Genomic DNA, 23469 nt, shown 5'->3' with positions numbered 1-23469 from the left:
TCCGTAATAACTATGAGCATATTATGGAGCCAGAAACCCAACTTACCAAACAGATTCAGGAGAGAGTGGTTATTCACAGTTTGAAGGCATACTTATTTTAGAAGAGACTCATAAAGTTATTGAATTTGAGTGAGTATGCATTCATATGTTCTAGTCCCCAGGGTTTTCAGATAGGAGTTTATAGAAAGTGACTTGTTCTATCCCGCAGCTAATTAGTGGCCGAGCCTAGGACTTAGGCTCATTCTTTCTGAGCCCCAAACTCTTCATTTGAGCCTCCCTGGGATAGAAGGGTTTGCTTCCAGACTACTCATTAAACACTAAGTAGCAAGAAAGGAAAAGAATGTCTTAAAGCTCAGGGGTGTGAAGCCATCCTACGTTGACAACCAATTAAAAACTCAGATAAAGTACCTCTGAAATGATTACATGCTGCAAAGCAGTCGATGGGGAAACAAGACTTGAATTCCTTAGAAGGGATTTACAGTAAAGATCTAGAAACTCATCTAACAGCATATTCTGGAAGAGTGAACAGGAGATGTCAGGGTAGAAAGCCAGAGTCCTGATCAGATTCCTTCTGGCTCTCGGACCCCGTACAAATCATTGACCCTTCCTCAGCCTCTGTTACTCATCTTTAACACTATTTTTTTTTTTAATTTATTTATTTGACAGAGAGAGAGAGAGAGACGGTGAGAGAGGGAACACAAGCAGGGAGAGTGGGAGAGGGAGAAGCAGACTCCCCGCTGAGCAAGGACCCTGATGCGGGGCTCGATCCCAGGACCCCAGGATCATGACCTGAGCCGAAGGCAGACGCTTAATGACTGAGCCACCCAGGTACCCTCTCTATTACTCATCTTAAGTGAAAGAATGATGCTAATATCTAAATTGTTCCCAGGAGTGAACTAAGGTCATCTAATCTGTCCCCACGTCTGCTCCATTTTGTCCTAAATGTCTCTTGAGCCCTCATTTCTCCCTAGCCTCATTGTCCTTCCTTTAGTTCATCTTTCTACCTGGTCTCCCCCAGGTTGTGCTTTGTCATTTTGCTCTCTCCACATTGCAGCCAAAGATCTTTCTAAACAGCAAAGCCAATCACATCATGAATCTGCTTTAAACCCTTCAACAGCATCTTCCTCCTCTCAGGATAAAATCACAAGTCCTTACCCTGGTCTACACAGCCCTTCATGGCTGGGCACCTGCCTGCCTCTCTAGACTCATCTCACACTGCTCCTCTTGCTGAATTCTAGGCTCTAGCCATGATACACTAGTAGTGGTTCCCTAGCCAGCCAGCCTCTCTTACCTCCAGGGTTTGCAGTGGCTCTTTCTTCTATCTTGAAAGCTCAGCCCCTTCCAGCACACCTTTCCTCCCCCTAACCCCGTAATCCTGCAGAATTCTGGGTCCATATTACCCACCTGAGAAGCCATCCCCTGATCTGAACTCTCCTCCTCTGTGCCTCCCGTCAGCACCCTCTGCTTCTGTCTTCTTAGCCCTCATCTCCTGATTAAGACTGCCTTTCCCATGGTAGTCTCTCCCACTCAGTTCTGCAGGACTGCCTTACTCATCATTATTTTCCAGCGGAGCCTGTTGAATGAATGACGAATGTTTAAATGCCTCGTAAATTGCAACGTGCTACACAAGTGTTAAGTATTATGTAATAGTACCGTGTTTGGGTTGGTTATTTAATATTGTTGGCCTACTCACCCATTTGATAATAACGAATATCACATTTCAATTACATCATTCTGGTTCCTTCTTAAACCCAATACTAATAAAGGCTACCACTTACTGAGTATTTAGCCTGGGCTAGGTTCAGTGGTAAGATTTGAGACATATGATATCATTTATGCATCATCATAGTAATCTTATCAGCTAGGTTCTCTATGATAAGAATCATCCCCATTTTTCAGATGGAAGAACTAAGGCAGGCTCAAAGAGGTTAAGTAGCTTGCACAACATCAAAGAGCTCGATTCTGAATCCAGATTCTTCAAGCTTCTGTAGCTTGCACAACATCAAAGAGCTCGATTCCAGGGGTCCTGGGATCAAGCCCCAAGTCTGGCTCTCTGCTTAGTGGGGAGTCTGCTTCTCTCTCTCTCACTCTTCCTCTGTGTTCTCTCTCTCTCTCTCTCCTTCTCTCTCTCAAATAAATAAATAAAAATCTTTAAAAAAAAACCCTGAATTCTGACATCTCCCAGTTCTCCCAAGGTTTTCAGATAAGGACGCTATCAGCAGCGAAAAGCAACCGGCAGAATGGGAGAAATGGGAGAAAAAACTTGCAAGTCACGTGTCTGATAAAGGATTAATACCCAGAATATAGAGAGAACTCTTAAAACTCAACAACAAAACAACAAACAACTGATCGAAAAAAGTGGGCAAAGGACTTGAATAGACATTTCTCCAAAGAAGACATACAAATAGCCAGTAAGCAAATGGAAAAAAAATGCTCAAATCACTCATCGTCAGGGCAATACAAATCAAAACCACAATGAGATGCCACCTCACACCCATTAGGATGGCTCTCATGAAAAGAAAACAACAGAAAATAACAAGTGTTGACAAGGCTATGGAGCAACTGGAACCCTTATGGATTGCTGGTCAGAATGTAAAATGGGGCAGCTACTATGGAAAACAATATAGTGGTTCCTCAAGTTAAAAACAGAATTGCCAGCCAGTCACCATATAATCCCACAGTTCTACTTCTGGGTATAGATCCCAAAGAAGTGACAGCAGGGTCTAGAAGAGAGCTTTGTATACTCGTGTTTATAACGGTGTTATTTGCAATAGTCAAAAGGTGGAAGCAACCCAAATGTGCATTGACTGATGAATGAACAAGCAAAAAAGCAAGATGTATGTACATACAGGGGAATATTACACAGCCTTTAAAAGCAAGTAAATTTTTTTTTTAAGATTTTTATTTATTTATTTGACAGAGAGAGATACAGTAAGAGAGGGAACACAAGCAGGGGGAGAGGGAGAGGGAGAAGTAGGCTTCGCGCTGAGCAGGGAGCCCAATGCAGGGCTCGATCCCAGGACCCTGGGATCATGACCTGAGCCGAAGGCTGACGCTTAACAACTGAGCCACCCAGGCGCCCCAAAAGCAAAGAAATTCTGATACATGCTACAACATAAATGAAATTGAGGACATTATACTGAGTGAAGTAAGCCAGCCACAAAAAGACAAATACTATATGGTCCCACTTATTTGAAGTACCTAGAGTTGTCAGATTCACAGAGACAGAAAGCAGAATAGTGGTTGCCCGGGGCTGGGGGGAGGCGGGTATGGAGAGTTGCCGTTCAACGGGTACAGAGTTTTGGTTTTGCAAGATGAAGAACGTTCTGGAGGTGGGTGGTGGTACTGGTTGCATAATGATGTGAAAGTACTTAATACCACTAAACCGTACACTTAAAATGGTTAAAATGGTCAATTTTATGTTTTATATATTTTGCCACAACTTATGATAGATCTTAACCATTCCCAGGCCTGCCAAAGCTTTCAGGTAATTTCCTTCTGCTGGATGTTTGCTGTTTTCCCTCCAGATAACCGGTTTTTATTTCTTTTTCCTCCTAAGACCAGACTGCTCTCTGCCAGGATCTCTAGGGCCTCCACACTGGCCAGTACTCCTGCAGAGGGCAGGGCCCAGCCCCAGGGCCTTTAGCTCACTCTCCTGGGAAGAAAGCGCCTCTACTCCGAAGGCAGTCGGTACGTACTTTACTCACAACAGTCGGCAGGTGGCTGTGGATCCCTTTTGTTCCCAGGAATCACATGGGGACGAACTGCACTGTGCATTTGCCATCACTGGTAGCTAATGCCAACAGTGACGTTGGGCATCGTTATTAATAGGTAAAGGACACACAAAGAGAGAGGGGAAGTGCCTTGGGTTGAGTCACACAGCAGAGTTAGAACTCGGAGCTCCCAGCCTCTAACCTTGCCCTGGGCTCTGTCCCACACACCTGGCAGTTCCAGAGACTTGCTCCTTTTTGTCCTCTGGGCAGCCAACTCTGGCCAACCAAGTGGGTTTGATTTGTCTTGCAGAGAAATGAAGCAAAATCTTCCTTGAGGATAGCTCCTGATCTTTCTATTTCTCTTGGTTGGCAGGAAACCAGAGATCACACTACTTGCTGAAGGACCTTGACCACATCACTGAAAGTCTCTGGGGGGGGTGGGGGGAAAGAAAGTCTCTGGACCCTCAGTTTTCCCTTCAGTAAAAAGTAGACAAGAATTATTGATACCCACCTCCCCCAGAGAAACTGAGGATGGGCTAGGGAGAAAAGGATTGGGGTGCACTTAGCCAATCTATTCTGCATTATCCTTTAGATGGGTAAACCCCAAACCTGGCTGAGTATTATAATCACATGGGTAGCCTTTAAAATTAGAAATCCCTGGGCCTTGACCAGCCCAGCTTCCTTGAATTTCTCCTTTTTCCCAGCCAGGTGGCCCCTGATGTGAAGGGAACCCCCTTGGGTTGAGAAGTGAGGTGGTTTCAACTTTCCTAGCTAAATCCTCTCCAGCTTGGCTTAAAGGCTATGAGATGGAAAGCAGCCGTCTGTCTCCTTTGCGCTCTCGCTTGGACTCGCTGTTCCCCCAATTTTGGCACTTCTCACATACTGCCTGTTATTTTTACTTAACTATTTCAAATCTTTGCCTCTTATTTCCTCAGTTAGCTACTGGAGGTTAAGAACAGTGCCATATCCTTCTATTCTTGCCCACAAATGCCAGTCTGTTAGCACGTAGTATATGTTCAATAAACATTTGTTGAATTGCAAATCGTGTAAGAAACCTGAAATAACTTCCGACTTACTTGGGGAGATGGTCTGTGTCCTTTGGAAGCTTTCTGCTCACACGGAAAGAACGTTAAACAGAGACAAGAGGCTGTGTCACGGATTCCCACAGCAAATCACCAGCTTTCGCTAGCCCTCAGTTCCCTGATCTGTGAAACCAGGGCTGATCTGTGAAGTTTTCACACTTGTAGTTTTTAGCTCTGGCTCTTGGCTACTCTAGATAGCGAGGGGCAGCCTTTTTCATGTCAGTGCCTTTAACGCCCATGATGTCTTTTTTTTCCCCCTATAAAGGCTGCATAATTTTTTTAAAGATTTTATTTATTTATTCGACAGAGGGAGAGAGAGCACAAGCAGGGGAAGCGGCAGGCAGAGGGAGAAGCGATGCGGGACTCGATCCCAGGAGCCTGGGATCATGACCCGAGCTGAAGGGAGACGCTTAACCATCTGAGCCACCCAGGCGCCCCAAGACTGCATAATTGATGGGTCACCCCCAGTTTATAAAATGAGAAACTCAAGTAAACAGTAAATAAGTGCTTTGGCCAAGCTTCTGTACATAGTGTGCGTGCGTGCGTGCGTGCGTGTGTGTGTGTGTGTGTGTGCGCAGGGTTGTATGGGACTGTCGGCTCCTTCCAGTTTTAGTATATGTGTTGCCAAAGTGAGCACAGGATTGTCAATGCTTAATTATCTGCGTGTTCACTTTCTCCTCTGTGAATGACCCAGGGCAAAGGTATGACTTTCTAGCTGGATGTCCTCTTGTCCCCTGCACTCTCCCATCCAGAGCCAAAATGTCCACTGCCGTGTTCAGTAAAATCTGTTCAAATTCTGTCCTTTGAGGGGCACCTGGGTGGCTCAGTGGGTTAAGCGTCCGACTCCTGATTTCGGCTCAGGTCCTGATCTCAGGATCCTGGGATGGCGCCCTGTGTCACGCTCCACACTCAGCGGGGAGTCAGCCTGAGGATTCTCTCCCTCTGCCCCTCCCCCTTCCCTCTCTAAAACAAAACCAAATCAAAAACAAACACTGTCCTTTGAGGAGGAGATGAAAGACACAAGACACTAGTCTTGCCCTCATGGAACTTCTAGTCTGTCTAGGAAGCTGGGATGAGAATGTGTGGGAAGAGTATGTGCAACCGTTTGTAAAGGGAGCACCTGGGAGCCAAGTGCTGCTAGGCTGTATCTTCAGGACCTACCACAGTGCCTGGCATATAGAAGATGCTCGACAAATAGGTGAAAATTGCCATGATTTGCAAACTTTTTATTTTATTTATTTTTATTTAAATTCAATTAACATATGGTGTATTATTTCTGTACTATTAGATAGAGGTCAGTGATTCATCAGTTGCATATCACACCCAGTGCTCATTACATCTCGTGCCCTCCTTAATGCCCATCACCCAGTTACCCCACCCCCTCTCCCCCATCCCTCCCCTCCCCTCCGGCAACCCTCAGTTTGTCTCCTATGGTTAAGAGTCTCTTAGGGTTTGTCTCCCTCTCTGATTTCGTCTTGTCAGACTTTTTATTTTAAAGAAGGGAAAGCCTTTCTTTCTTCAGTGAGATTGTACCCCCAAGCTCACCATGAAACAGACCAACAGATGCAGTGCTGCCCTTGAAGGGAGCTAGGGTAGAGCCCCGCCAGCTGTCTCCTCTGGGCCCCAGAGAGGTTCCTCAGCGCCCGGTTGGAAAACTTGCTGTAGTCACTGGAAAAGGAGGTGCAGATCAACCTTTGCTCTTCCTGCCTGCCCCATGGTCAACCTTAGCCACAAGAGGGGATCCTAGCAAATTAAAGGGAGATTTGACGCACCAGGCACTCGGAAGGGAATATTTGCATCTGAAAAATTGTTGTCCATCTCTCCCCTCCCCTCCTTGTAGGGAGCTCCAATTAGTGAGCTCAGAGGTTCCGGAGGAAGTTTTGAGTAGGAGACTTTTGAGTTGGTCCACAAATGTATATCGAGGTAATGTTTGTTTACTTTAAATAAAGAAGGGAAGAAAGCCGCTGTGGTAGTGTTTTCCAGAATTCCATAGAAGCCCATTTGGTGTTATCCTACAGGCAGTCCTGATATGCAAAGACAATGGAAAACTCTGATGAAGTCCGTCTGGTCCATGAGTACACGGTGCTGCCTGTTTTCGGTACCAGTGCACCCTGCATCACCCTGGCAGCTATTAACATTCCTGGCCAAATTCATGGTCAGCTTTGGGCACACACAGATGCCAAAGGGGGCTACCTGGTGAGAGCATCTCTACTCCATGCCTGCAGGACTGAAACCTGCTGCCTGACTTGCCTTGGCCTTCTCCTTGCCCCCTCCAACCCCGACGGGCAAGGGAGGGAAACCAACCCAGAGGATGTTTACCCATCAAGGTGGTCCAGGGAGCAAGGCACATCTCAGAACTGCATCCAGAAGACAACTGGCAGTAACCAACATCTTTTTTAAAACTTGTCAAAGGGATAAGGATCTTGAATTAAGTTTTCATCATTATCTATCTCATGGCCCTTTCATTACCTCTCATTACCTGCCCATTACCTACAGACTGTCCCTCCTCATAGGTGTCAGAAGGGGCAGAAAAATAATTAATGTTGGGGACCCTGCTATAGACTGAATGTTTGTGTTGCCCCCCATTCATTTGTTGAAAACTAATCCCTAATGTGATGGTATTTGGAGGTGGGGCCCTTGGGAGGTGATTAAATCAAAAGGGCTCTCACTTTCATGAATGGAATTAGTGCCCTTATAAAAGAGATGCTGGAGAGATCACTCACCTTCCACCATTTGAGGACGCAGCCGGAAGATGGCTGCCTATGAACCAGGAAGTGGGCCCTCACCAGACACCAGATCTGCAGGAGTCTTGATCTCGATCTTGTTCAGTCTCCAGAAGTGTGATAAATAAATTTCTGTTTCTTATAAGCCACCCAGTCTATAGTATTTTATTATGGCAACCTGAATGGACTAAGACCAAGCCCATTCAACAGCAGGGCAATTTGAAGGGTGAAAGGGGCTTCCCTCCTCCGCTGCCTGGCATGGCCATGTCCTCCCCTCTTGGCCAGTCCTCTGACTTCTCTATCTTTAAAATCTAGCTCAGGCCTGACCCTGATGAAGAGGACAGCAGTCTAGCCGCCCCGTCCTTCTACTACTACTGCTGACTTCACCCCCTTGTCCAAGCCACCCCCACCCCCAGCATCTGGACTAGTCTTGTACTTAAGTAGTTGAGTTGGTACCATGAAATTCAGTCTTAGGATAGAAGCCACTGAAGGCGAGGGCTGGAGAGAACCTTGGAGATCTGGAGAAACTAAGGCCTGAGTGGAGGACTTGCCTAAGGTCTCATAGCAAGTCATGGCAAAGCTAGGGCTGCAAGCCAAGTTTTCCTATGAGCGCTTTATGCCTTCCTGGCTACATCCTGAGCTCCTTGGTTTCTTTTCTTGGTCTCTTTCCCCGCTGTCTCAGCGTTCCTTCTCCCCTCTGACCCATTCCCCAGTCCTGTCTTACCAGAGGGAGGCTCTAGAAATTGCTGCACGACAGTGTACTTGTTTTTTGGGGCTTTGGTGTTGATCCGAGGGGAGATTAACGACCTAAAGAGACACAGAGCCCTGAGGGAGCCTGTGGTCCCCAGCTCTGAAACATGACTTGATCCCGACTAAGATCATCCCTGACATGTGTTCAGAACCCCAAACATCGGTTCCTAGAGTTTAGGTCACTTGCCCGAGGTCCCTCAACTAAGAAATGGCCACAGCGGGAGCCAACTGTAGGTCTTCAGGCGCTGGGGCGGCGCGCGGCTCCAGGCACTGCTCCGAGCCCGCGGGCCCTGGGGGCTCCCGGAGCCAGAGGCAAGCCCAGACCCCGCGCCGTTGCTCGCAGCGGCATGGCCGTGGGGGCTGTGCCTTATTCCTTTAGGTCTCGAAGCCTCTTCGTTTGTGCGTGTGGCTCCCGTCAACTTCTGAGGGCGAGGGGTGGGGAGAGATCGCGTGAGCAGTTGACACGGGCCTTCTGGAAGGAAGCGGGGCAGCCTCGAGGCCGCCCAGCTACCGTGAGCCCAGCACCGCCGCCTGCACACAGCCCTCGCGGTCCCCCACCGCCCATCCCCCGCGCAGCCCTCAGGGGCGACCCGCCGGGGCCGAGAGCGCGGCGCTGCTCCGGAGCAGCGAACCTGGACGCAGCTCGGCCCGCGGCTCGAGCGCGCCAGGACTCGCGGACTTTCCCCGGAGGAGCGCTCCCGGTTCCGGTCCCTCCTGCGGTTCTCCCACGCCCCCAGGGGACCCGCTGATCCGAACGGAGTTCTCGTGGCCGCGCCCCCTCGTGGTCCCCCGGACCCCCCTGGTGGCCCCCCCACGGCCTCGTGCCCGCCCGCCGCAGGTTCTGGCGCCGGCGGGAGAAAGCTGAGGCGCGGGGCACGCGAGGCGCCTCCCCTGGGCCCCGTCCCGCAAGCGCATCTTCCTGACGGGTCCCTCGCCCCTCGGCGAGCGCCACCCAACTTCTGCGTCCGCCGGGCCCGCTGCTCCGGGTGGCTCCCAGCACAGAAGCGCCCTCGGATGACTACACTCACTACCTTTGGGGTGGGGGAGGCTCCCCGGGGAAGGCGGTTAGGGACCCCGGTTAGGGACGGGGCTCCCAGGGCTCGCGAGCCGCGGCCGGAACTGGAGTGGGGGGAGTGTGGGCTTCCCGGGGACCGTCCCAAAACGCTTCCCTCCGCAGACGTCAACCGTAGCCCCTAGGCGGGCGCGCCTTCCGCGTCTCAGAGATTCGGCGGGCTGCGCACCTCTAGGTCTTAGCGTCTCGAGGGATGGGTTGGGGGAGGGGCCGCCCGCGAACGGCGGGCTGAGGGGACCGGTCTCCCGGCGGGTTTGAAGGTGGGATCGGGTAGGGTTTGGTGACGGAGAAACCCGAGAGAAGACTTTGGGTTTTTTCCCTCCCTCTCCTCGGAAAAGCAACCACATTGTGAGGGGGAGATAAGGAGGAGAGTAAATACAAACCACCTCAAGAAAACGCCAAGAAGGGGCGCCTGGGTGGCTCAGTCGTTAAGAAAACGCCAAGAAAAGCGAAGCCAAAAGAAGCAAGCGCAACACTGTTACAAAACTGTCTGGTTTTGTAACAATTTCCCCGCCGCCGGCCAATGAGCGGCGTGGCGGCGCGTCACGTGGTACAGTTTTATATAACACTTTGCTGAGACAAGACAGTTATTAGTCGGCGCGCGGCGGCCGGCATGGAGCTCGTGGAGGCGCGGCAGGGATCGGCGCGCGGCAACGCGGCGCTCGTGGCAGTCCGGCTTCTCGTCAGTCGCTGCTCTCTGCTCTGGGTCTCTGGCCCCTAGACGCCTCTTCCCGAGGCGCCTGTCTCTCTATGGACTCACTTCAGACTGGACAGATGCTGAGCTTGCCCGCCGAGCTCGGCGGCAACAACTTAGAACAGGCGGAGCCGGCGGCATCCGCGGCCCGCGGCGACGTGGGCCCCCAGCCCGAGGCGGCTACAGAAGGCTCCGCACCTTTAGCCACTCGGGAGCCGGAGCCGGGGCCGGAGGAGCAGCCTCCGAGTCCCTCGACGCCCGAGTGCAAAGTCCTGCTCCAGCAGGCTGACGCCCTGGCGTCTGGGGGGCGCCTCCGGGAAGCCTTCGAGGTGTACAGACAGCTCTCCGAGCGGCAGCAGCTGGTGGCCGAGCAGCTGGAACAACTGGTACGCTGCCTGGCCCAGAACGTCCCGCAAGGCGAGGCGCTGCCGCCGGCGCCCCCGGACAGGAGCGGTGCGGCGAGCCGTGAGGCGGCGGCGGAAGAGGCAGGGGCGCCAACGGCCGCCACGGCCACCGAGGTGTGGGACGGCTTCAAGTGCCGGAAGTGCCATGGGTTTCTGTCAGACCCCGTGTCCTTGTCGTGCGGCCACACCTTCTGTAAACTGTGCCTGGAACGCGGCCGGGCAGCCGACCGGCGCTGCGCCCTGTGCGGGGTCAAGCTCTCGGCGTTGATGGTGGCCGCCGGGAGGGCGCGCGCGGTCCGGCGAGTCGGGCAGCAGGAGGCGGCGGCGGCGGCCACGCCACTGCCGCCCCCGCCGCCGCCGCCGCCGCCGCTGCGGGTCAACGTGGTGCTCAGCGGCCTCCTGGGCAAGTTGTTCCCCGGCCCCGCACGGGCGTCGCAACTCCGGCACGAGGGCAACCGGCTGTACCGCGAGCACCAGGTGGAGGCGGCGTTGCTCAAGTACAACGAGGCGGTTCGCCTAGGTGAGCCCACCGCGTCGCCGGGCCGGGGGGCCGGGGGGATGAGCGCGGCGGGGAGTTGGGGGGCGGACCGGGGCCGAGGGGGGCGCGGGGGACCGTGGGGGGGGGCGGGGCGGGCCGGGACTGGCGTGGGGGAGGGGCGTCTGGAGTTCGGTCTCTGACTTGGTCTCTGTCGCTACCAATTTATCGCCCTTTCTCTGTGTCCCTGTCTCTGTCGCTCTTTGTCTTTTTCCGTGTCTCCTCGTGGCTTGTATTCCCGAGTCCCTCCGTCAGCTTCTGCCTGGGTCACTGTTCCTCTGTCTCCTTCGCGTATCTGTCCCCCGCGTCTCTTGCGCGGGCTCGCGCGGTCCCCGCCTCTGCGCCCTCTCCGTCCGCGCGCCCGGGATCCTCTCGCACCTGCCTGCACCTTGCGGGCGGGCGGAGGAACTTCGCACCCCGCCCACACCCGCGCCGGGGCCGCCGGCCTCGCGCCGGGGCCGCCGGCCTCCCGCCGGGCCGCGACGTTCGGTCGGCGCGGGCGTGTGCCGCTCGCGCCCGGCCCGGGGCCGCCGCCGCGGCGGGAGTCGGCCCTTCCGGGGCCGCGGCTCCCGGTGGGGTGGGTCCGGCGTGGAATTAGGTCAGGAGAGCACTGGTTGCATAAGGGCCGCGAGCGGCCCGGGCCGGGCGGCCCCTCCTCCGCGCGGGCGGGATTGTGTAACGGCTGAGGTAACCGAAGTGGGCCACGCTCGCCTCGGAAACCATCCCGCGAGCGTGTGCGGGGGGGGAGGGGAGCGTTCGCGCCCCGCTGCCCTGTGACTCATTGTCACCGCTTCCTATCACACGATCCTCGGCTGAAATAGATGCCCCCCCCCGCCCCGCCCGCAGCCTGCGCCCTCTCCTCGAACCCCTACCCCACCAGCCCGGCGGGCGACCGGGCGGCGCAACTGCTCGGGGATCCCCGGGGACCGCGGGCTGGCTACGGAGGGGGGCACGCCTCGGCCCCCCCCCCCCCCCCCGCTGCCGCGCTGCGGGAGGAAGGACGGGTGGGCTTGGCGGCTTCAAGGGCAAACGTGGGCAGCCCCAGGGCTCTGGCCGCACCGGGGCGCCCGAGCTCCCTCGAGGAGCGGCCCCCGCGGACCCTCCGCGTCCCGACCCAGGAAGTGGCTGCGGAGCGGCGGGCCGGTAGTGCCCAGCTCGGGCCAGCCGCCGGGAGCTCGGCCGGCGGGGCGCGGCGTCTGGCGGAGCGTGCCGGGGAGGAGGCGGCAGCGCCGGGCAGACCGGGGCTCTGGGGATCCCAGGGTGCCCTGAGCCCGACTCCGACGGGTTGGAGGAGGGAGTGGGCTCGAGGCTCCACGTGTTGACTTGCTATCCGAATTTGCAACAAGTAGTGGGGGAGGGGGAGGAGCGCGGGCTAGCGGTGCGAGGTGGCAACTCGAGGTAGAGGAGGACCCCTCCCCCCACGCACGTCCTGTGCTCAGGCAAGGCACACTGAGCCGGCACCGGGCTGGCGAGTGCTGCAGAACAAAAGGGATAGCATACACCGTAAACTCTGCTGACGTCTGGAGAGCAAGTAATGGGCACCCAAGCAAGTCCTCTGCACAGCCCTGGGGAAAAACCCCACGAAGCGTGTTCCAGCAGCCGCAGCTGGAGCGCAGTCCCTGGGCAGGAGCGGGGCAACCTGGAGACAATGGAGGTCACTTAAACCCAGATCTCCAAGGGAGGTTCCATTCCTTTCAGCCATACCTCAAGGGCCAGGAAAGCCCCTTCCCGCTGTCTTCCTCCCCCTTTGTTGCTGCCACCGCTTTTCCCCTGGGAGTTTCTTCCTTCACCTTTGTTAATCTGAGCGGTCAGGGTGAAAAAAATGACAGACTTACCGTTTTAAGAGGTACGGGGCCTCCCCAGCAGGCGAGTATCTCTGTGCTGGAAGGTGGCCAGTATCCCCTTATTATTCTATGTAGTGCACACCCTTCAGAAAAAGGAACATCTCCCCCGCCCCAGCTTCAAAGCTTCAGAGTCTGACCAGCTAGCTCTATGACTTGGAGCAGATGCCTTTTGCTCTCTGGGCTTGATTTTCCTCATCTGAAGAATGGATTGATTGAGCCAGGTGATCTCTAAAGGCCGGTCCAGCCCTGGCACCTAGTGATTCAAAGTGTTAGTGAGAGCCGAGCTCACTTCATTCCCAGCAGCCTTGTTTAGGTGCAGTCACATTTGGCCATCTAATGAGAGGATGGAGCCTTGCAAGTGCATTCGGAGAAACTTCATAGGCCCTGGGCTTTGTAGACAGAGGTGTTGCTAATGTCATGAGAAGACTATCCTGGACTTGTCTTCCTGGTGGGCAGGATGGGGGTCACATCTGGCCACCTCCCTTTCCCTCCTCCCTGGCCTGTTTCCTTGTGGGTGATACCTCACGCAGAAGCCAGGCTGCCGGTTGGTAGCCATGCATAGCGGTGAAGTAGGGGGCCAGGGTTTCCACTATGTCAGAGCGGCTGATGCACCACTCACCCCACAGGCCCTCTAAGGAACGGCTTGAGAAAGGAGAGAAAATTACTTCTTTATGGGGCGCCTGGATGGCTCAGTTGGTTAAGCGTCCGACTCCTGATTTCAGCTCAGGTCATGATGTCAGGGTTGTAAGATGGAGCCCTGGGCGTGGAGCCTGCTTGGGATTCTCTCTCTCCCTCTCCCTCTGCCCTCCTCTCTCTGTCAAAAAATAAAAAATAAATAAAAATAAACAAACTTAAAAAAAAATACTTCTTTATAGTTGGGGAAGCTCAGACCCAGAGTGGCAGGGGTGGAGGGGTGGCAGGCAGGGCAATATCAGGGCTGGAGATGGAGCTTAAGCCTTTGGATCCCCAGTAGAAAAATCCTAGATAACTTGCCATTTGCTCAAGATCCGTTCTCATACAGGATTTATGTTTTTGCGCTGAGACCATTAATGAGAGCTTTTTTTTTTTTTTCTCATTCTGGCAGCTCCAAATGACCACTTGCTTTATAGCAACCGGTCTCAAATTTATTTCACCTTGGAGTCTCATGAGGATGCACTGCATGATGCAGAAATAGCATGTAAGCTCCGCCCAATGGGTTTTAAGGTGAGTGGAATGGGAGGGATGGGAATGGCTTGTCCTATAGACGGGAATTGGCAGGAGGGGCTGCCTCCCTGAGGGTTTGGGGCACTAGAGCTCAAGCAGAGCAGGGAAAAGGCTTTGCTAAGGAGCTGGGGGTCCCTTGGCAAAGGGTGACTCAGGGATCTGCAAGGGAACTGGATTCTTCCCCAGTTTTCTTCTCCACCTGATGACTGCAGAGCAGCTTAGGCTTTGTGACTCTTCAGAACATGGACTTAGCAGTCAGACCGCCTGAGTTTATGCCCCAGCTCTGCTACTTCTACCAGCTGTGTGGTCCTGGGCAAGTTACTTAAACTCTCTGTGCCTCATCTCCTCATCTCTAAAATTGGGAAGGGGGATATTCAACGCACCTACTTAACAGGGTTCCGTTGTGAGGATTACATGAGCTAATACGTGTAAGATGCCTAGAACAATGCCTGGCACATAGCATTATGTGTTCTATCATTTTCAGGGACAATAGAAAGAGGAACATGAGAGAAGTATTGCTGGCTGGTTGTGTTATTTCAAGTCCTTAATATAATCAGCCTGCTGGTATCCCCAAACATCTAGGTCACATGAAGGGGTGGTCAGAGAAAGGCTAGGCACCTCTCAGGATGCTAGGATGCAAAGTGTCACTTTCTGCATCTCTGGCCTCAGGACTGGCCCTTAGCCACGTGTCAATATTTTGTTTAGGAGATTAGGTTTGAGCCTGGGCTCTACTACTTGCAAGTTAAGTGACCATGGGGAAGTCGCTTCACTCTCTGGACCCCAAGGGTCCTTGGTTGCAAAGCACAGCTATTGCTGTCTGCCCCACTTGCCTCCTGCGGAATGTGGTGTGAAGGTCACTGGTGAGCATGATCAAGAGGCCATTCTGGGAGCTCTGCCGTTTGCTAGGCCTTGGTGTAGTGTTCTCTCTACACAACCCCCAGGATGCCACCTCGGAAACCCACCTTACCCAGGTTCTGATCTGTGGTCCCTTATCTGAATCCCATGGGGCCAGAAGTGTTCAGAGTCCAGAACGTTTCTGATTTCAGAAAGACCATACACCAGGTGGCACCCTCAGTGAGCTCTGGACAGCATCTCACAATCATACACGCTAATATTTCTGCCATACATTACATGAAAATTCACACTAAGTGAGATAAAGACTATGACGTATTCTATATCATATATATTTGCCACCTAATGACTTTTGATGCCAAGCTTATGAAACTTTGGATTATCAGACTGTTTCTGGAATTGGGAACCTCAGATAAAGCATTTATGGACCTGCACACTGGGCCGTTGGTGTGAGTGAATCTCTCATGTGCTTCGATGAGAAGGTTTTCATGGGTTATGGCAGTAGTATGTTCTCCTTACCAAGGAACAGATTTACAGTTTACTAAAAGTCACCAGTGTCTTGATCCAAAGGAGCTTCAGTGAGAACATTTTGTGCTTTATAGCAGCGCAGGTCAGGAAGCTGCCTGGGGGTAAGAGGACTTCTCTTGCAGCTTCTTCTGCTCCCACCCTAAACCTAGGGCCTAAGGGTGGGAGCCTTCATAGTACAGTGGGAAGCCGGGCTGAGAAGTAGTAGACCTTTTCAGATGAAATGGGAAAAGTGACTTCCCCAGTGAAATCAGACTTGGTGGAAGTAGTAAACAGGAGTTTCATTTCCCCAGAGTGCTGGGGTAAGCGGAGAGGCAGTGCAGAGAATGAACGGTATTGTCTTGAGGGTTGAGAGAAGATATGAACTGATGCATATGATTCAAAACCAGCCCATACTCTGATTTGCATACTTCCCACCATTTCTTTGTGCAATGCCCCTAGGGGAGGGCTGTACCTCCTGCAGCCCTAGTCCAGCCAGTCCAGCCAGGCTCAGTGGTACTCAACACCTCCTGCAGGTGGGTGGGCTGGCTGCCCTGAGCAGGTGGAGTATATGGGTTGCTCTTTGGTACGATTGGAGGGGTCCTAGAGGCCTCTCCAGTCTCCCAACACTTATCTCCTCTAGCTGCCCTGAAATGTCATGCAAGCCTTTCTCCAGGGGGCCCCTGGTAAATGCTGCTGGGAGGAGCAATGAAGGAAGCCATCAGCACCCAAGTATCAGCCAAGATTAGGCTCCAGGAGAAGGGTGGGGGTACAGGGGAGGACCTCAAGAGGTTTGGAGCAGGGGTCACAGCTCAAGAAGGCAGATCCCTGCCGGTGGAGACTGTAGCCAGGTCGGAGCCAGAGGGCACCGCCCCAGGGCCTGTAAAAGCATGTTAGGAGGGGAAGCTGGGAGTGCCCAGCAGCTGCAACCTGGATCATTTCCTTCTCTAAGTTAGACTCAGGGTCAGCCGTGGAGGCAAGGGAGTGGGGAGCAGGCCCCCGAGGGGCACCCTAGCTGACTCAAGAGCAATGCCCTCCCAGCCAAGTTGCAAAGGCCACCTGTCCCAAGGCACAAGAGAGAATGTAGCCCTCTTCCCACCTCTTTTCTTGTTCCTCCCTCTTTCCCAAGGTGCTCTTCTGTTACCTCTAGAGTTTCTCTGCCGGGGCAGCTGGGCGGGGACCCCGGAGAGCCCTAAAACTTCTTTATACTTTTTTTTTTTAAAGATTTGTGGGGGAAGGGGCCGAGGGAGAGAATGTTCAAGCAGACTCCCGCCAAGCAGGGAGCCGATGCAGGGCTAGATCTCACGAGCCAGGAGATCAGGACCTGAGCCGAATCCAAGAGTCAGATGCTTAACCAACTGAGCCACCCAGGCACCCCTAAAACTTCTTTATACTTTTTAAAGATGTGGGAAGGGAACAGAAGTGAGCTGAGCCCACAGGAGGGAAAGCATTTGCTCAGTCCCTGGTTAGCCCTTTGAAGAGAAGTCAGCTTTGTGGGGAAGAGCATTCTTGGGGTCCTAGACCACAGTTCTAGTTCCAGCTTTGCCACTAACTACCTTGAGGTCTTGGAGAGGTCATGTCCTTTCCCTTGGGCCTCTTCTGAAAAATGATCAGCAAGTATAGGCAATCACTCAGCCAGTAATGTGGACTAGGTCTTTGCTTGACAGACTAGTTAATAGAAAGGCCTATCTGGGTGGGTTCTGGACGCTGGATAGTATGTGCTTAAATGAGGCTTCTTGCTACATTTGGCAATACCTCCAACACAACAGTGGGGCAGCAGGGAGGTCGTATGGCACAGTGGTTAAGAAATGGGACTTTGGTATCAGTCAGTCCCAGACTTAAACCTTGATTCCACAATTTACCATCTGTGTTCCTTTGGGCAAGTCACTTTTCTGGGTCTCAGTTTCATCTTTTGTAAAATGGGCTTCAGAACATTTGCCTACAGATAGGGCTGTAGATAAGGTAGTCCTTCTAAAACCCTTCACAGAGTAATGAATACTCACTAAGTGTTTGGCTAGTGTCAATAAGTCAGTAGGTGAACAAGAACAGGATTGAATGCTAATGTTTTCTTCCAGGCACACTTCAGAAAAGCACAAGCCTTAGCCACCTTAGGCAAGGTGGAGGAAGCACTAAGGGAGTTTCTATATTGTGTGTCCCTCGATGGAAAGAACAAAAGAGCAAGATCTGAAGCCCAGAGGGTGAGTTGAGATGATGTCAGGTCCAGCTGCCCAGTGGGCTCCCACTTCTCTGTCTTCTCCAAGGAGGGGAGTGAGGGAACTGCCCTTCCTGGCATTTAAGGCCCTGAGTGGGTGGCTCCCTTGGTTAAGGGGGCAGGAAGGAGACACAAGTGCCAATTGCCTAGAAACACCATCCTCTTGGCATATGCAATCAGATTGAGCAGTTCCTGCATTTTTGGAGGAGCCTCCGAGGAATGTTCTTGCTTCTTAGATTCAGGGTCTGGGTTGTGAGTAGGAAAACCAAAGCAAAGCAAACAAGTTAACATGGGGGTGGAGGCTCACTGCTGAGAATCTGGCTGTTGATGAGAGGTCAGGGGTTTGGGGCTGCCTGCAGTTGTAGAACTTTGCTTTGGCTGAGTCACAGCTTCACCAGCCACACAGGGCAGCCAGCTCCTCGCCAGGAATGTTGGTCACCCTCTCCCCTGCTATATGCAGAACTCCAGCCTTCAGCCTTTGCTAGAAATAGAACACACACTGTCTCACAAATATAAGTCAGGGACCATTACGATATAATCCAAGCAGTCATTCCAACTCTTGAATCCCAGGAGAATATGGTTCTTTTGTTTTGTTTTTTAATTCATGAAATGTTAGCCCTGGTGAAGGGCTCAAGTGTCCTCAGTTCATGAGCTGCTTTGCTTACTGTTCCACAGTGTGCTTTCATGGTGTGTGGCTAATTGGCCCGGAAGTTGGATGCTGACAGTCAGTGGTGGCCTCTGCCCTCCCCAAGCCCCTCCCGCTATTCGCCACCTGTCTCAAGTGCCTCTGTCCCAGTGAGGTTTGGCAGAGTCATGGATGAAGGAAGGGAGCAAGAGACCGGATTGGTTTCTGAAGGCTCCAGAAAGGAATCTTTAGCAAAATCAGTGAACTAGGGGAAGCCAAGCTCTGGAGGTTGCGCCTCGCACAGATTTCTTCTCTGGAAAGTTGCTTTCACCTGGTTTGGGAAAGTGGACAAGGTGTTCTTGAGAGGAGTACTGGTGGCAGAGAATTGCTCCAGGCTGTGAACCCTTCCCTGAATCTTAAGTGTAGTCCATGGTGTAAATAATAGTAATAACAGCTGACATTTATCGAGCATTTCCAGTGCACCAGGCACTGGGCTAGGGCTCTCTGTGGAGAATATAATTTAATCCCCACAACATCCCTATGAGGGTAGCTGATGTTATTTATCCCCATGTTACAGAGGACATAGATGAGGAAGCCGAGGCTTGGTGACTTCCCGAGACCATGCAGCTGGTGCTTGGTGAAAGGGCACGTAAACCCCACTCCATCTGCTTCCAGAGTCTGCCTTCCTAGCCATTCCACCATTCTTCTGTCCCAGGAGGACATGCCAGGGGGCTTGGCGCTCACTGCTAGGGTGGGGTGGAGAGTAGCAGTGGGACCATCCAGTTCTGGGGGTGGGGGATGGACAAAGGTTGGTTAGAAGAATCTTGACTTTAGGGGCAGAGTGTGCAAAGGCCAACAGAAGCAGGTGTCAGATCCAGGGGTGAGTGGTTTCTTTACTCCTGTTCGTCCATTTCCTACTTGGCCTGAGAGGCTCTGGTGTCATCAGTTGGGTTGACCTCTCTCTCCAGCCACTTTTAGAGACCAGCTAGTGTCACTTCCACAACCACCAAACAGGATGGGGCAAAGTGCTGTGCTAAGCTCTGGAGACCCAACGAGGCATAAGCCACAGTCTCCGTCCTCAAGGACCTTCCAATCCTGCATGTGTTACACAGCGCCCTATAAATGCCAGAGAATACAAGGGAGCAGATGCCCATAATGAGTGTCCTGGAGTTCTGAAGCAGGGCCAAGAATTTAGAGGCGAATTCCCACTGACTGTGATGAGGGCACGGCAGCCATATATGAACACTGAGGGCCCTCGGCAGTTCTTATTTACTGTACCGTTCCAGTTTCAGGGCTGAAGATTTGACAAAGATGGTCCAGGTTCACTTGGCAGTAATTAGCTACCTTAGGCACTCCCAGGCCTAGGTTTCTTTTTAGCGTTTGTTTTTACCTCGGATTCTTTTTTTTCCCCCTTCTTGACTCATTCGGGTCTTTCTAAGGCTGACACTGAAGTGGAATTGACTTTCATTCACGTGGAATGATTATTCTCACTGAGCGTTGACCCCAACTTTTGTTTTCCAAAGGTCTAGAATGAGGTCTTAGGTAGTAAAGGTAAGAAGTGAAGTGTTGTTGCTGTTTCTGCCTTGTCTCCTTCAATTTCTCCCCTCTGCCTCCCTTCCCACCCCCCTCCATGCTCTGCCCTTTGAACCTTGTCCCTTGGGATGCTGTGTGGCTGCCACTGAAGAGCACCATGCTCTCTTTTCGAAAGTTTTTATCTCAATTCCAGTTAGTTAACATACACTGTTATATTAGTTTCAGGTGTACAACATAGTGATTCAACAATTGCATACATCACGCGGTGCTCCTCACGACAAGCAAGCACTGTGCTCTTTGGGGGAGAATTCCAGGGAGACTGCTTCAGAAGTGGGTTGGTCCTGTTGGGCCACTCAGGAGGGCTTCTGAAGGCCAACTTTGGTTCCTCAGGAGGAGGGGCCTCTGAAAGCTGGCATTTATGGCCCTGGGCACTGTGAGTACCTCCCCACCTCACTCCTTTACCGACAACCTAAACCTGGGAAGTGGGTTTCCCAGAGCTGGACGGAAATTGCGATCTGTCTGAGGACTTTGGGCTTGAACACTCGGCCTCTGTCTGGGCCCTGGGATGGATAAGTGTCTTAATTCAATTCCGTCCGGGGTGATGAGTACGCATTGGACATCTGCCATGGGCCTCCAGAAGCTGGCCATCTGGTTAGAGGGAAAGACTTACGTGTGCGGCACGATTCTGAGTCTAGGGCGAGACCGGGTAGTATAAGGTGCTCCATTATGTGCAGTAGAGAACACGAACGGACAGGTGATATCAGGGGGCTAGAGTTGTAGCAACGGAGCTAGCCTTGGAGACTGAGCAGGGTTTGGCTATGTGGAAAGTGCTGACGTCTCAAGGAACATCGTGAAGGCACTGCTGGGGGCCAGCAAGGGGACAAATTAAACTGGACAGAGTTTGGTTGGAGTTTCTGTCAGCCTCCTTTGATCAGTTCATACCCTATTCCGCTGAGCAAGGGCGTGGAGCATCCTTTAGTGGGTCTCCAGACACTGCAGCGGCTGCCCAGTGGTAAACATTTCAATGTGTGTTCGAAGCCAAGCGAGCCGCTTTCTTGTGTTTCACGTTACATACAGTATGTGCACGTGTCTATCTGTAACCTGTGCTGGCACAGGGGAGAATTGAAACAAGAATGTGGGCAGCTCGTGGGGAAGCCTGCATGAGAACACACATCCTTGACTCCCAGGCCCTTCTGGGTCCTCTGGGTCTTCACCTGCCACCTCCCCCGCCCCCCACATTCTCCAACTGCAAGGGAAACCAGCCCCAGACTGGAACCCGCCTGCCTCCAATACTTGAAGTTACCCGACAGTCTCTGCACAGTAAAGGCCAGAATGGGGGAGGAGAGGCTGGGTTTTGCTCTTCCCACCACTTCACTGTGGAAAGGATTAAAGGTCCAAGGAGGATGGTCCGGGAAGGAGGGAGCAAAATGGGCCGGCAGGGGAAAGACATGGAGGAACCTAGAAGACACGTGTAGACTTCTATCCACGGGCGTGCTACGGACGTGACTGCAGGTCACCCGGTGTTGTTTGTCTCCTGCCTTCACCTCTCTGTCTCTTTCCTCCTAGATAGGTCTTGAATTTCCACTGCAGATATTTCTATGGAATGGTAGCATGGGAGTGATGGTTCTTAACTTTGGCTAGGGTGACAAAGGCATCTGTGGTGCCATTTTGAAATCCAGATTCTGGGGCCACGCTTCAGACCTGGGGGAGCCAGGCGTGGGAACTTGGAAAGTGGAGTGGTCATAAGCTCCCCAGGTACCTCTGATGCACGCCGAACTGAGGCCCCCTGCCCTCGTATGTTGGGGTCTCTGGTTCCAGGCTGCTTCCCTGGAGTTTCACCCCACGAACTGTGTCCCCTGCCCCTTCCTCCCCCTCCCTCCCCCACCACCCAAGCACCTGTAGAAACTTAAGCAGTGAAGTCTTCTGTTTTATGTCACAGCTTCTCCTTAGTTTCTTTTCACCATCAGTCCCGGGGGACTCTCAGGAACATTTTCCCGATATCCTGAAGTTGTTGGCACCTCACCCTAGATTAAAGGAACACGTAGAATCAATGGCTACTGAAGGCACCAGTCATAATCTACCAAAGTTGTCACAGGTAAAACTCAACTCGCCCAGCTCGCTCGCGATGCTTCGTTTGGCTGTTGTGTGGGCAAACGTGGGAGTGAGCCCTACCTCTCCTTCGGTTCCTGAAAAGGAAGAAATGGAGTCGCTAGTGGTTGTGTTCTTTGCTAGAAGGTTATTTCTTACAGATAAAACTGGATTTCAGGCACGGTCCCGGGGGGGGTTTGGTTTTATTACCTTCATTTTTTCCAGTTCTTGGTCAGATCCAGCTGAGAGAGAGATTTAATAGAAGTAAAAAGGAGTTGGCCCGCTTCCCCTGGAACCATTCAGTCCTGGCGGCTTTATCAGCTTAGGGGCGGAGCCTGGGAAGAGGCCTAATAACCCCTCCTTTCCTGCTTTTTTTGTTTGTTCAAGCAGCTGGTCTTTGAGCACCAGCTGAGTTCCTTGTGCAAAGACAGCTCCATTTGATCCCCAAGTGGAGGTAATTTTATATTCCTGCACGGTGTCTTACACATCAGTAGACTTCCAGGACGTAGTTGTAGCGAGGAAGAGGGAAGCAATTTGGGAAGCATTAAGTCCCTGGGAGGAAGACGGGTGTTTGGGCCCATCTTTGAGAACAAGGGAAGAGAACCACGGAGAGCTGGGCTCCAGGCCCTGGCTTTCCCAGCAGAGGGCAAGTGGCCAGAAGCTGGGGCTCAGAAGTCCAGACTTGAAGGCAGAATTTAGCCCTGAAAACCTAGGCTCCTTGAGGCAACAGTCTCCCCTCCATCCGTGCCATGTGTCCTTCCGCTGTATGGAAGCCCTGTGATCTCCCATGGTTTCTTGGGTTCTCTGAAAGGCAGGAAACTTAACATTTTCCCTGCTTCTCTCCCCGCTCTTGAGAAGGAATAAAAAGTAGGTGTGCCTGACTTAAAAAAACAAAACAGAACAAAAAACGGGGCAGAACCAAGTATCTTCTGAGGTCAGAGAACCCCTAGTGCATTTCAGTAATGTTGAGATCATTAGTACATGACTGAGAACACTAATAGTGAACTGAAGAAGTGCCTGGAGTGACTCCTCATTGCAGCTCAATCAGAAATGAAGGAAAATAGCACCCCTGGCTTTCAGGGGTGAGCCAGCTGTGGGGAATGGGGGATTGGGCTTCCACATAAACTTTGCTTTGCAAAGCAGTGTACTCCCGTATGGACAATGCCTGGGGCTCAGGGAAAGTTGTGCTGCAGATCCCCTGAACTCCCCAGGTTAGAGACTGAGAAAACCCACATCCTTTTTCTTCTTGCCTCACTGTTCTCTCCCGACTATACACTCCCCATTTTCCATCTATCTACCATTTTGAGGGGCTAGGGGTTGGAAGGAAAGAAAACAACATGAGCATTTGGACCTGTGGACTATGGATTTAGAGTAGAGTTCAGGGTTCTCCAGATAAATCTGCACCAACACCTTGTCATTGGATTTATTTCTAGATTCATTTTCAAATGCTCTCTCCTGGACAAAAATTCTTGAAAAGGCTAGAGACATTATTGGTCATTTTACCAAATGACTTGTCTCTTTTTCAGACTTCTCACTCAAAATCTAGTCGAAAGAGTAGTTTGTCTTTTGACTAGTATAACACGGAGTTCTTTTGACTAGTGTGACAAAGAGCTCTGGAACCCGAGGTGACTCCGC

The 23469-nt window shown here is 52.3% G+C and overlaps 1 protein-coding gene and 1 long non-coding RNA gene across 10 annotated transcripts in view; both read left to right on the top strand.

Annotated features, from left to right (window-relative positions):
• Positions 1–789: 789 nt before the first annotated feature.
• LOC116623925 lies at positions 790–4712 on the top strand. Its single transcript, XR_004297797.1, has 3 exons — positions 790–828; positions 3560–3690; positions 4087–4712. It is a non-coding gene; the product is annotated as an uncharacterized LOC116623925 (long non-coding RNA).
• Positions 4713–9941: 5229 nt separating this feature from the next.
• LONRF3 (LON peptidase N-terminal domain and ring finger 3) overlaps positions 9942–23469 on the top strand; it is a 39405-nt gene continuing 25877 nt past the window's right edge. For 4 of the 9 annotated variants that reach the window (XR_004297783.1, XM_032391363.1, XM_032391358.1 and 1 more), the window contains exons 1-4: positions 9942–10958; positions 13902–14020; positions 17452–17574; positions 21686–21841. Coding sequence is in view for 8 of the 9 variants with exons in the window: in XM_032391363.1 (XP_032247254.1) it covers positions 10091–10958; positions 13902–14020; positions 17452–17574; positions 21686–21841 (1266 nt within the window). In the remaining variant the exon portion in view is untranslated. The remainder of the gene's footprint in view (positions 10959–13901; positions 14021–17451; positions 17575–21685; positions 21842–23469) is intronic. The other 5 variants (XM_032391362.1, XM_032391361.1, XM_032391365.1 and 2 more) reach the window with 3 other exon arrangements.

Source organism: Phoca vitulina, unplaced genomic scaffold, assembly GCF_004348235.1.
Source record: "Phoca vitulina isolate PV1807 unplaced genomic scaffold, GSC_HSeal_1.0 scaffold62, whole genome shotgun sequence".
NCBI classification, from domain to species: Eukaryota; Metazoa; Chordata; class Mammalia; order Carnivora; family Phocidae; genus Phoca; species Phoca vitulina.
This window is presented reverse-complemented; position numbering and strand designations above follow the sequence as displayed.